This window comes from Aulostomus chinensis, chromosome 21 (genome assembly GCF_037954235.1).
Source record: "Aulostomus chinensis isolate RoL2024-O1b breed Wild chromosome 21, RoL_Achi_v1.0, whole genome shotgun sequence".
Taxonomy (NCBI): domain Eukaryota; kingdom Metazoa; phylum Chordata; class Actinopteri; order Syngnathiformes; family Aulostomidae; genus Aulostomus; species Aulostomus chinensis.
In genome coordinates, this window is record NC_141340.1 from 17,368,434 (window position 1) to 17,381,803 (window position 13,370).

The following is a 13,370-nucleotide window of genomic DNA, read 5'->3' on the forward strand; positions in this document are numbered from 1 at the left end:
GCTCATCCCAGCCAGGTAAATCTTTGACTTTCACAACAGATGGTGCTCATGTATGTGACACCTGTCCCATGCCGGAGGGAGGAGTGATACAGCCCAGCCAGACGGATCAAAGTCAGATTATGAAACTAAGAATAATTTGTTTTACTGTTGAAACAATAACAATGGATTAGGCCATAGCTGGTATGACTTCTTAGCCCAATGCTAACTTGAATGTGAATAAATTATTGAAACATTCAGCTCTCATAGCTTTCCAAATGTTATCAGACTAAATAGATGTAATTTTGACGGTGACTGGTCATTTTTGTAAGGGAGTTTGATGTTCAAATAAATGTATCCCTGACTACAGCCAAACAGTAATGACTGAGTAGCCGACAGCAGTGCCTTTGACATAATATTTCCACATTATAGCTTTAACTCAGAGGGTATGATGAACGGGCAGCACGGTGGTGCAGTGGTCAGCACTGTTGCCTCACAGCAAGAAGGTTACGGGTTTGAGCCCCGGCTCCAGCACAGGATCTTTCTGTGTGAGTCTCCATGTTCTCCCTGTTCCTGTGTGGGTTCTCTCTGGTACTCCAGCTTCCTCCCACAGTCCAAAGACATCAAGAGGGGACGAGGCTGATTGATACTCTAAATTGACAGTAGGTGTGACTGTGAGTGTGAATGGTTGTCTGTCTCTGTATGTTGGTCCTGTGATGGACTGGAAACGGTGGGTTGTGAAATAGCTGGTTCCTCCCTCAGCCTGGGTGAGTTTTGTGACCTCCTTCTGACCTTTGATGTGACTTCCTCTCCTGCATCCTCATCTGCCTTAACTTTAAAATCCCCTAACTTTACTCCACAAAGCCATCAAAGTGAGCCATGTGAAGAAGAGGAAATGTGAAAGTTTGGTCAGCAACCTGCATTGGAACTCTGGGAGAATTTTTTGGAACTTCATCAATTGGAGGCAGCTGAATTCCTCAAGAGTCACCCCTTTTTCCACCCAAACTGGCTACAACCATCCAGGGAACCAGTTTTCGAAAGTCCAGGGACATCTGAGTTAGTAATTTGGTCTGCTGTAGCAAGACATTAGGATTTCAATTGGGCTGGTTGCTGTTTAATTTTGTTTTGGATTCTACAACATCATTTTCATATTGTGGCTGAGAGGTGCCTGTGCACTGCAACTTCAAGAAAAATGCAGAAAAAACACCGGCAAATAAATAAAACAGCATTCATTTTACAACAACACATACAAAATGCTGCAAATATACACATCACAACCAAATACACATAAGTACAACAAGAAAAAATGCAAAGTCAACAAAAAAAACACCCCCCCCCCCAAAAAAAATCACAAGCCAATGCTGCCAATTGTCAAGGGGCGCACAGCAGCACATTTAGCAGTCATACTACGAGGTATTCATATGCTGTACCCCCAAAGGCAAACTTGAGAGATTGCTGCCTCAGACAAATATGGAGGAATTTAAAAAGTTCAAGACGTGAACACTATCACTCGCAGGTAGAGGATCAGACTAAATCTTCTCCCTTTTTTCAGGGCAACAAAATAACTGCTGCGCAAACCCCTGTTCAACTCAAAAGTGGGAGCTGCTTGTACAGCATCCTTGCTCAGCAGTGTTTATTTCTTCTGCCAACACTGCTGACACTTTGCTCCAAACAACCAGGTTTACAACAGAGAGAAAACACAGTGGCTGGATGTGGAACGCTTGCTGGTAACCCATAGCAACGGACCTCTTCACCTATAGGCAGACTACTCAGAAGTGGGCTGACTGTCATCCTCTTTATATGGCCTTTAATGGTGTCAACATGGGAACATAAACAACATTCATTTTCTGAACATTGGGCACCATTATGGGAGCATAGGGAAAGTGGCTCCTGAAGCATCTGTAACAATCACTGGAGAGGCTTTTAACACACAACAACCTGAGGAAATGAAAGTGCACATGTGTGTGGAGGATATGAGGTTGCTGTGATAGGTGAGAACGATGACTTTTGGGAGAACAGAACATGGCAAATGCCTCTTGGGCTGCAACAAGAGGGGCAGCAATGTCTCCCTGGTGCTGAGGCCCAAGAGCAAAGAGTTGTGAGGTCTCTTCCATTGCAATGAGGAGTCATTACAGACAGACCCGTAACTACCATTGAGGACACAAGGTCATATACGCGGTATTTTTTTCCCACATTTGTTGGTTTTTTTAAACTCAGAAATGTTAAATAAATTTATGATAAAAATCCTTCTGACTTTGATTAATTGGTGGAAAATTCAGCAGCTATGCTCATTTTTTTTATTCTGAAAATAAAGTCCACCAAAGACAATCTTTTTTTATCATCACCATTTTGAAACGTAGCTGAACTATCCGACACTTGAAACATTGTATCACATGACGCAGCCTCGCGAAAGTCAGCTAAGCACCGCGGGATACAGCCTACGTTCTCAGTCAAACTCCGCGCAGTCAGTTTTTTTTTTGGCGGGGTGGAATTTGAAAATGGAAGCAAGATGAAGAAGTCTACTCTAAAACAAACGAAACTCAGCTTTGGAAAGCCAACAGGCCAGGGGACAAGAAAGAGAGAAGGAGGTGAGTTGCTTTCGCTGGTGAGACGGTGCAGTGTTTGGTTTCCCCTGTGTTCCCTGTGTTTCCCCTGTAGCCATGTAACTCCCCTCTACGGGTGCCTCACCGTTCAGACTATGTCCTTGCATGGCAGCTAGGGATGCTTGATCAGTGATCATTATCATCAGTGAGGCTTTTAATTAGCATTTCAAGCAACAGTTGTTCGAGCAACAACTGGCTAGATAGGATTGCGTTTTCCAGTCGGCACAAAAATGCTTGGAGAGGAGGTCGAGGATTTTTCATCTCTCTTTTTGGCGCATTTCAGATTCAAAAAAGGCTGGAGAGTCGTCACAACCTGTTGTTTATGACGTTGTTACACACACACACACACACACACACATAAATAATCTACTTTTGTGATCACTCCGTTTTGGAATTGTTAAAATAAACACGTTCACCTCCTTGATGGGCTTGAGATTTGAACTCTGTTTATTCACATTACCAAAATGTATGAAAAATCACCAAATTACGATGTTTTTTTTGTCAAATAAGATGTATCGCAATATTTGACCTCGGTATTTGAAAAATTCTGGGTACGGCCCTGATTACAGAGGTGTGGCGCTGGACCATGGCTCCAAGCTGATGGGTTTGACTAGACCGTACTGCAGATGTACAGACTATGAAGGCCGGCCTGAACTTCACATTGTATCTGTCAGAACATGCAGACTCCACACAGAAAGATCCCGTGATCGAGCCGGGGCTCGAACCCAGAACCTTCTTGCTGTGAGGAAACAGTGCTGACCACTGCACCACCGTGCAGCCTGGGTGTTCATCCCTGAACTCAAATTTCTTTGAGAAGACGGCCTCAAATGCTGCTCAGTGTTGTTTAATGGGACCTCTTTGGGGCTGGGGTCTGAGGAAAGCTTTTGGTTCACCCATTGGCCCTGCATCCACCAGCTGGCTACTGGGAGATGGAGGATACCATTCCTGCAGCATCAGGCTGCTCTAATGACACCATACCGCTAGCCAACGGCAAGTAGCCACAGTAGCAACAGATGTTGTTAAACGGAACCTCTCGGGGGCTTGCAGTTCTTTTCACTATTCATGAATAGAAATAATTAAAACCGAGGATCTTTTATTTTGTTCTAAATGTATTAACTGACAAGGTTGAACTGAACTCAAAAACAATGTCTTTTGAAATTATATTTGTGTTTCATTCTGTATCTCAATGTCGTTGCTGTCCTTTATCTTCTCTTGAAAGTGCTTCCATGGTAAATATCTCTTGCTCCACGATCATCACGACAACAAGTATAACACATTTGGCTGTTTGGGAATGAAAAGAAAGCCCCTTTCACATTATTTAACTAAATCAAACACTAGTTAACTAGCATTGTTTAACAGGCCTGTGACCGATGATCAATTATGAATGACTGTAATAACAACGTTAAAAAACATTTATGGATCTTAAGGTCCACTACCTATCCACCAAAGCAAGCAATAATTTCAAAATGATTAGCTGAAGCAAAGCTGGATGGCATCACCCTGGCCCCCAGCACCACCTAAGGAACTTAGGCATTATTTTTGATCAGGATCTGTCCTTTAACTCCCACATTAAACACATTTCGAGGACTGCCTTCTTTCTTTAATGTAACATCACTAAGATCAGACACATCCTGTCTCAAAAAGATGCAGGAAAACTAGTCCCTGCTTTTGTCACTTCCAGGCTGGATTACTGCAACTCCCTCCTATCAGGCTGGACTAATAAGTCTCTAAAGACTCTCCAGCTGGTCCAGAACACTGCTGCCCACGTGTTGACTAGAACTGGTAGAAGAGACCATGTCTCTACTATACTGGCTTCTCTGCATGGCTCCCTGTCAAATTCAGAATAGAATTTAAAATTCTCCTTCTAACATACAAAGTCCTCAACAATCAGTCTCCTTCATACCTGACAGAGCTCATAGTCCCCTATTATCCAGCTAGAACCCTTCACTCCCAGGATGCAGAGTTACTGGTGGTTCCTAGAGTCTCTAAAAGTAGAATGAGAGCCAGAGCCTTCAGCTATCAGGCTCCCCTCCTGTGGAACCATCTCCCAGTTTCAGTCCAGGATGCAGACACCCTCTCTACATTTAAGAGCAGACTAAAGACCTTCCTTTTTGATCAGGCTTATAGTTGGACTGCTTAGGCTGGCCCTTAGATATGCTGCTATAGGCTTAGACTGCTGGAGGATCTCCCATGGTGCACTGGGCTTCTCTCTCCTCCTCTCTGTCCCCCTGTATTCAAGAATTCATCTTCTTTGTGCTTCCCAGATCCCAGATCCCTGACTGATGCTGCTGCTGAAGGAAGCTACAGACCTGAAGAGGCTCAAGCTGCCACCCTTAGCAACACCTGTTCACTTCGCTGTCTTTCTCTCTCTCTCTCTTTATCTCTGTCCGTCTCTTTCCTTCTATATATGGAAGGTTTTCATCACCACTGTAGCAGGATGTGCTGCTGATGGAGAATTGTTGGGTGTAGATTCACTGAAGGAGTGAGGTACTGGACCTGCTCTACTAGTAAAGAGTCATGAGAGAACTTTGGTTGTGATTTGGCGCTGAACAAATAAAACTGACTTGACTTTAGGTTGCACAAGTGGTAAAATTGATGAAGTTGTTTTCTTTATTTATTGGTGTTTTCTCTGTTTATATTTGTTTTCTTAAATTGCAGCATGTTTGCACCTCTCAGCCACTTTCCTTTTAGGAACTCAAACTGGACACGGAGGTCCAGGTAATAACAGTTTTAATAACAACTGTTTCCCTACATAAGCTCTCCATTCCCCAAATTTTGTGAAAATTTGTACACATATGGCCAGAATTAACTTTTTTTGTTGTTGTTATTGTTGTTGTTAGGCATCTACATTTATTTCTCTTTTTAAGTGTTATGTTACAGAAATTTAATCTTTATCATAAAAGTCAAAACAAGCAAAAGAAACAGAGCTGCGGAGCAACAAGAAAGTAATAAAAGTACAACTTGAGAATCTTCACTTGAGGTAATATTGTTGAAATTAAATACAGATGGCCTGTGGGCGAGAAAAATAGTCAGACATTTACCTCCCTGGTGCTGTCATTCTCAAGATGAACCGTATCGTTTCTGCTTACCCAACTGTGCGCTCCAAATTGAATCTTCAGGACAGCTGAGGGCAGGCTCTGGTCGGGGTTTCTCATAATTTGAAAACTGATCAAAAGAAGACATGAATGGTACCCGAGGGCAAAACACGGGGTTGTTTCATACTGATCCAATCCTCAATTCACTGTTTTCACATTTCAGACGTGAATTATAGACAGAATTCAGCACACAGAAAACAGATCATCTGTTGGATTTTCTTTAATATAAAATGTAGCAGATATCATGTAAATTCATACGCTTTGCCTCATAAACACCATTTCATTTACAGCAAGAAAGTACAAATATTTTCTGGAGATTGTGCAACTCTGATGTCGATCAAGAAAACAGATGGCAGAGGTACAAGATATGAAGTGACGAAATATGAAAAGGGACCTAAAAATGCTACACTAATGCTGATGATATTCTGTGAGTTCTGGGGTCATTTTTTTTGTTTTTGTGTGATTATTTTGGAATCTTTGAACCGTATCTGTGACATGGAAGGAGGAACTTGCCCGAGAGAGGGATATTGGCGTTTTTTTTATCGCCACTGTTGCAGGATGTGCTTGCTCACAGAGAATTGTTGAGTTTAAATTCATTGAAGGAGCGCGGCGCTAAACCTACCCGTTAAGCGCCACGAGAGAACTTCTGTTGTGGTTTGCCGCCGTACAAATAAAACTGACTTGACTGACACTGATGCGAATTTCGAGGAGGTTGCAATTAATCATGCGCGCACGTTTGATGGCCACAACCTCATAATGTTGCGAGGGTGTTCAAGAGAGCAGGAACAGCCCAGAGTTAGGATTTTTTTTGCTTTTTTTCACACGATTGGTGCTTTAATCGCCTCTCAACATCAGTCCTTCACGCACGAGTGTCCTATATTCTTTGGAAAGAATGTACAATTACTGTTTGTGTACATTTAAATCATCTGTTATGAGAGAATGTGGGTGTTTACACATTTACTATGTGGTCATTTTACCTGGATTCTACTTAAATTTGCCGACCAGACACTATGACGCTGCTGACTAGTGTGCTGGCCTGTGTCCCGTGAGAACCGAGCATGCTAACTGGCTTTGATGTCCCCATAGGAGCTCACATCTCCCATTATATCCCTGCCCCACCATCAAAAACAGCTTGTCTACAAATCTAATGTTCAAAACAAAAGATATTTGAGCCAGCGCAAATGTCCGCATGATCAACGGCAATGACTGCTGACATGCATGGTTAACTAAATAAGTTTTTCCTCCGTATTTGTGTCCATGTACTTTAAAAAAAAAAAATTAAAATCCTGACCTTGACTTTTAAATGCTCAAGTCACTCATACATCTCATTAAAAACCTGCACTTTGCTCATAGCTAAAAACAGTTGGGTTTTGTTCCTTTTCTTTCTTGTTCTTTCACTTGTTGTTACTTATCTGTCCCTTTAATACACAACACAGTCAGGAGCCTTAGCTTAGCACAGTGACTGTAAACCTGGTCTGGCCTTGTTCTGTTCAAAGGTAACAAGAACTTTCCAAAAGCTGTAAACATAAAGAAATAGAATGATATGTCTCTTGTTGTAGCACTGTTGTGTCATTTGTAAGATTTAGTGGTAGAGGGATTTTATTTATCTTTTATCGAGCCTAGTCTTACCCCTATTTCTTTTCTTTCTTTTTGTTGTTGCTGTTGGCTCAAACTACACATCTACAATCTAACAGCACTGACAGTCTCATCATTTTCTCAGCAAGGAGAGCATAGGAATTTCCCTAAAAGTATTCATTTGGCTATGGAAGTGGATGGAAGGAAGGAGATGACAGGCTAATTTTAGACTAGAAGCAGAGACAGCAAGCCTCCAAAGCTGACAAAGAGCCTGATCTTGTATGATTAATACGTTCACAGATGATCAAAGTTGGATTTTAATTGGATTTTCATTCAGCCTAAAGTGTAATTAGCAGAGCAAAATCAACATGATCTCTATAATCTAACTCTGGGTCAATAGGCAGCACGGTGGTGCAGTGGTCAGCACTGTCTCCTCACAGCAAGAAGGTTCTGGGTTTGAGTCCCAGCTCCAGCACAGGATCTTTCTGTGTGAGTCTCCATGTTCTCCCTGTTCCTGTGTGGGTTCTCTCTGGTACTCCAGCTTCCTCCCACAGTCCAAAGACATCAAGAGAGGAAGAGGCTGATTGAATACTCTAAATTGACCGTAGGTGTGACTGTGAGTGTGAATGGTTGTCTGTCTCTATGTGTTGGTCCTGCGATGGTGACCTGTCCAGGGTGAACCCTGCCTCTCACCCGAAAGGCTCCAGCCCCCCACCCCTCGCGACCCTTAACAGGATAAGTGGTAGAAAATGGTTGGACGGAAACTCTGGGTCACAACATTAGCAGCATTGAAAACAATGAATTTTTGACAATGTAGACAACGGATACATGATGAGCTGCTTTGTTTTGAGTAGAAATAAACGAAATGGACAACAAACAGGAGACACAGATAAGTACACGGTCAACTCCTGATAAAGTTAGAAGTGGATGTGTTAGTAGCTTCTGTGTGGAGGTGTGCTGTGATTTTATTTTAATCATTGATTTTTGTTTATGACATGACTAAAAATTAATGAACAAATACTATTAATAAAACAATATCATGAACATTTTTTTCTAGAACGCGGCCACGAGTGTCTAGTCCTGGAACTCTGAATGGAAAAGCTGGGTTTCCTGGGCATCTTAATGAGAAGGCTGGCTCCTGACAATACTCCTACATGGAATAAGCAACACCTCAGTAAAATGGCTGTCTATGTTCTTTGTAGGAGGAAAAGTAGACTTGCGGGACGAAATCAAAACAGCTGAAAGCTGGAAGACTCTGTAGCTACAACTGAGATCAGGTTGCTCTTAAAGTTCAGATAAATATATAAAAGGGAAAACAAACACAAAAACCTGAAGGATATTTAAAAATATATTAATTTCTTTTAAATAAAATGAAACTCATCACCGTTTTTTTTGAGGTTTTTTTTTTGAGAGTGTACCTGACAGTGTTTTGTTAAGATACTTAAGGCACAGACATGGAAGCATTTAGAAGCATTAAAACATAGTAAGACAGATGGCAGATATGGTTTCTTTCCTCACATTTCCCTCTCTCTTGCATTGTTTCACAGACACGTACATGAGATACGTAAGTTGCTTTGGTATCTAAAGGTCTTCATAAACACACTTAAGAGCAAGCTCTGGTTGGGAAAGCAGCTGACGCATCGGGAGAGCTGACTGTGACTGTTTGTGACGGACTCGCTCTACATTCTGGTTCGGAAAAAGACCGCTAATTTTTCACCCCGACCAAGACCCACATTAATGCCCATGTCTTGGACTGATGCGCCGTTACTGAAACCAGAGTACCATCAGATAAGATCAGACCTGAAGGTTGAACCTGACCTGGTCAAGCCTCAAGATCCACATTCAGACCACACCAATCTAATTACAACAATCTCAGCCCATAGCAAGTTTTTTTTGTTGTAGTTTTTTTTTTTTTTTTTTTGCTGTGTGCTGCTCACAGCATTCTGGAGCTGCCTTGTTATATCTCAACTATCTCCCAACTTTCCCCAGCCACAGCAGATAAAAACAGATAAATACATGTAGATTTTTGTCAGTCTTTCCCTTTTTTTTTCCATTCACAGTCTGTATGGGCCTCAGGAGTGAGTCCAGCTGACTGGAACCCACTGAGACTCCGTCTCCACTTTCTTTAATGCCAACCGCAGCTCACCAAGGGCCGCTGAGAGGTCGTCGTTTGTTATGACCTTCTCAAACAGATGACCATACTGAGTCTCGATGGTCTGGGCAGTTCTCACCATGTCCTGAAAGTCCTCCTCCTGTAGTTGAAGTCAAAACAGAGGAAAAAAGAGAATGGAGTTGAGAAATCTGATAAAAAGAGAGGAAGAAAAAAACAAAACAAAGAGAGGCAAAAAAATAGTAATTTCTGGCTCCAAAGAGGAATCACTGCCCACAATAAATAACAGGACAGATGAAGTCACATACTGTAAAAACCAAATGACCCATTCAGAACTGGTTTCCAGAACCAAAGATTAAAGGTTCTCTAAATTGACCGTAGGTGTGACTGTGAGTGTGAATGGTTGTCTGTCTCTATGTGTTGGTCCTGTGATGGACTGGTGACCTGTTCAGGGTGAACCCCGCCTTTTGGCTGAAGGGATAGGCTCCACCCCCCCGCAACCCTTAACAGGATAAGAGGTAGAAAATGGATGGATGGAGTACGAGCAACAGGTTCTCAGGCTACCCCTGCAATTGCTCAGTTTAAGAGCAAGACCAAGAGGAAGGTGTGTTATTTCTACCAGTACAAATGTAGTACAAATGTATGCAATTGACAGTGTCAACATGCGCACACACACACGCACACACACAAACACGATTTACAGATGACTACAGTATCTGATTCCAAAAGGAAAACCTCTCTGACCTGTCCAGGCAGCTAAATGAACCTAACTATTCCACAAAAGAGAACATCAAATGCAGCACGAAGATACTTGAAAAATGAACATAGTTAGATTCAGATTCAGATTCAGAAAACTTTATTTATCCCTGTGGGGGGCAATTAAGTGAGCAGAGAGCGAAACAGTTGGTTACACAACAACAAACGTTAGGTTAGCTGGAAAGAGAAAGAAAGGAAGAAGAAGATATCAGATATATGATGAAATAAAAGGCCACAGAGATGAATATAAAGACGGCAAGTGGGAAACTGGGCAAAGTGGAGTGAACAGATAATCCCTGGCATACACTAATCCATCCTGAATCACTCTCAAGAATGTGCAGTTTAAACTAATGCCACTTGTGAGACCAAACTCATTCAGAAAAGCAGCCAGAACTCATTTATCCCTATTGCCATGAATCAACTCAAATCAAAGTGTTAATTGTCATATGAACAATAAAGAAACACTTTTCCCTGCACAATGACATTCTTACTTTGCTGTCCACTCAAAAATCTCAGCAATAAAGGATATGAAAAAACAGTATCAAAAACAGGATAAAAATAGATTACACAAAATAAGATAAGTGCAAGATACAAAAGAGAAATGTAAATTGTACATGCCAAAATGAGGAACTGTGCTATGTAAATGCAAAGAGCACAACTGTAATAATTAGTGAAAAAAAAGTAAGTTGTGCAAAGATGCAGCAAAGAATAATTTAAGATATTTAAAGTGACAATATTGTAAACGGATGACTTCAAAACGAGTATATGAAGTGTGTTTGGTGGAATCCACTCAGCTTTTTTAGCAGACAGAGTTCTTTAAATGCGTCGTCTTGTATTTCACACTCCTGTACCACAGTCCTGAGAGCAGGAGTGTAAACAGTCCTTGTTCTGGGTGAGTGTTGTCCTTCACGATGGTGGCAGCTCTCCTGTGGACTCTGCGGTGATAGATGCTGTGCAGAGACGGCAGTGGAGTCCTGGTGATCCTCTCAGCTGTCTTTACCAGTCACTGCAGGCGTTTGCGGTCCACGGCCGTGGTGCTGCCGTACCACACGGTGATGCAGTTGGTCTGGACGCTCTCAACAGCGCACCTGTGGAAGTTGCTGTGGATTTTGGTCAACATTCCAAACTTCCGCGGCCTCCTCAGGAAATACAGCCGTTGTTGAGCTTTCTTGACCAGTTGTGTTGTGTTGGTGGTCCAAGTCGGGCCCTCAGTTTTACGGACCCAGAGGTACTTGAAGCTGCTCACTGTCTCCCCCTCAAGCTCCTGGATAAACAGTAGCTGATGAGGTCTCCTCTCCTTCCTCAAGTCCACTATCATCTCCTTTGCCTTTACTGTGTTTAGGATGAGGTTGTTGTCCTCGCACCATGAGACAAGACTGACCACCTCCGTCCTGTAGGCCACTTTGTCCCCCGCAGTGATGCCTCCCACCTCCCACAAGGTGACGCAGTCTTATGTAAAGAGGGTGTAGAGGATGGGGCTGAGGACACATCCCTGTGGAGTTCCCATGTTTGTGGTGATGCTGGCTGATGTCCTATTGCCAATCCTGAGAGACTGGGGTCTGCCAGTCAGGAAGTCTTGGAGTCAGTCGCAGAGGGTCAGGTGGAATTAGAAGGCTGTGTTTCCAAATGTAGCATCTTCTTTCCCATTAAGTGCATGGGTCTGGCATAGATAAACCCCATCTTCATTGTGCATTATGTGGTTTTACCAATGTTTTTGGGGCTTCATATCCCTTCATCCTTTCACTAAGTTAAATATCTTCATGGCTCGCATTTTTATGCTTATATTGATGATTCAATATGATTGTACTTCTATTTCAAATTCTGTTCTCTTACGTAATAATAAGTGGTACAACAGCTACACGGACCATTGAACTTCCTAACACTGTATAAATCCTCCTGGACTGGGGGGGGGAGGTCCTCAAGCTTTGGTCCTCATGGTTGGGGATTTGAGCGTTCTGCGTATATCTTTGCTGTTCCGAGGACTGTGCTGTTCTGCGACCTCAGATGTTGTACCTGCAATTGGCTGGAGGCACTCTCCCAGTTCCGGGGTAACAGCTCCCAGTGCTACATGACCAATGGCAACATTGCATTTACTTCCCACATTTCTATAGCTTCTCTTTTAACACTTGGTATCTATCCAGGTTCTTGTGTTCCTTCTTCTTGATGTTACTGTCACTTGAGGTTACATCATCTATCACCACAACCTCCTTCTGCCGTTTGTCCATCAACACAATGTCCATTTGGTTAGCCATCAACAAATTTTCCACCACAGCCAAATACCTCCAGACTGACAAAAATGGTGATGGTGAATGAACCGGACGTCCTGTTGATGGACAAGCAACAGAAGAAGGTATTGGTTGGCAACAATGAGAAGAGGAAACACAAGAGGCTTGATAAATACCAAGGACTGAAAGATGAGCTAGAGAAAATGTAGGGAGTAAAAGCAACAGCGGGGCCTGTAGTCATTGGAGCACCCCAACCTGGGGGAGTGGTTCCAGCAGATTCCAAGTATAACATTGGAGGTCTCCAAAAGAGCGTGATCCTATGAATGGCTCAAATTCTGTGCAGATCCTGTGTTGATCTGTCTGGTCTACAAATAATTGCAATGGAAGATGATATGGCAGATGTATGAGTGTTAGATGTTCACATTCTCTTAATTTTCTATCATAAATAAAGTTTTAATGGTGGAGATTAACAATAAGCATGGCCAAATTTTCAAACAATGAGGTAAACATATGTAAAACTAATGCCTGTGGGCAAAAAGCTACTGCTTCAGGTCATGCAAGGCACTTTGTTTTCGATGGACGTCTTAACATGGCCATGTGCTCCAAGTACAGCACAGCCACAATGTACACCGGGTGCTGGTTGCCAAACAGAAGAAGAGAACTTGGAAAATGGCATTACGACAGCAGCTTGCTTCTGAGAGAACTGAGGGGCAACCTAAAGGTCCAGCATAAGAGGAAGGTGTTTGTTATGAATCATGCAAAGCTACTGTAACTGTGTCCCAGAATAAAATAAAGTTGGAAATTGGCCTCAAAGGTCCCCTTTGACGGTTGTTGCATCAAAATTTCTGGACATGGTCAAGACAGTTCCTGTAATATTTCTGAGGCAAGGGATCATCAGTCAAATTCATTTTAGTTTCTCCTCTTGCCCTCTGAAAAAGTTCTCCATCATGCATCACCTCTTTTTTGATAAATCTCTAAATAATCTTTTGCTCCAATTATGAGGTTACAGTCAGGCTGCTCCCCTGAAACA

General features: G+C 42.5%; 1 protein-coding gene across 2 annotated transcripts in view; it reads right to left on the bottom strand.

The window, feature by feature from the left end:
- Nucleotides 1-5,888: 5,888 nt before the first annotated feature.
- Nucleotides 5,889-13,370, bottom strand: part of mpp7a (MAGUK p55 scaffold protein 7a) — a 123,238-nt gene continuing 115,756 nt past the window's right edge. For both annotated transcript variants that reach the window (XM_086192125.1, XM_086192124.1), the window contains one exon: nt 5,889-9,501. In XM_086192125.1, the coding sequence (XP_086048251.1) occupies nt 9,322-9,501 (180 nt within the window). In that variant the 3' untranslated portion in view covers nt 5,889-9,321. The remainder of the gene's footprint in view (nt 9,502-13,370) is intronic.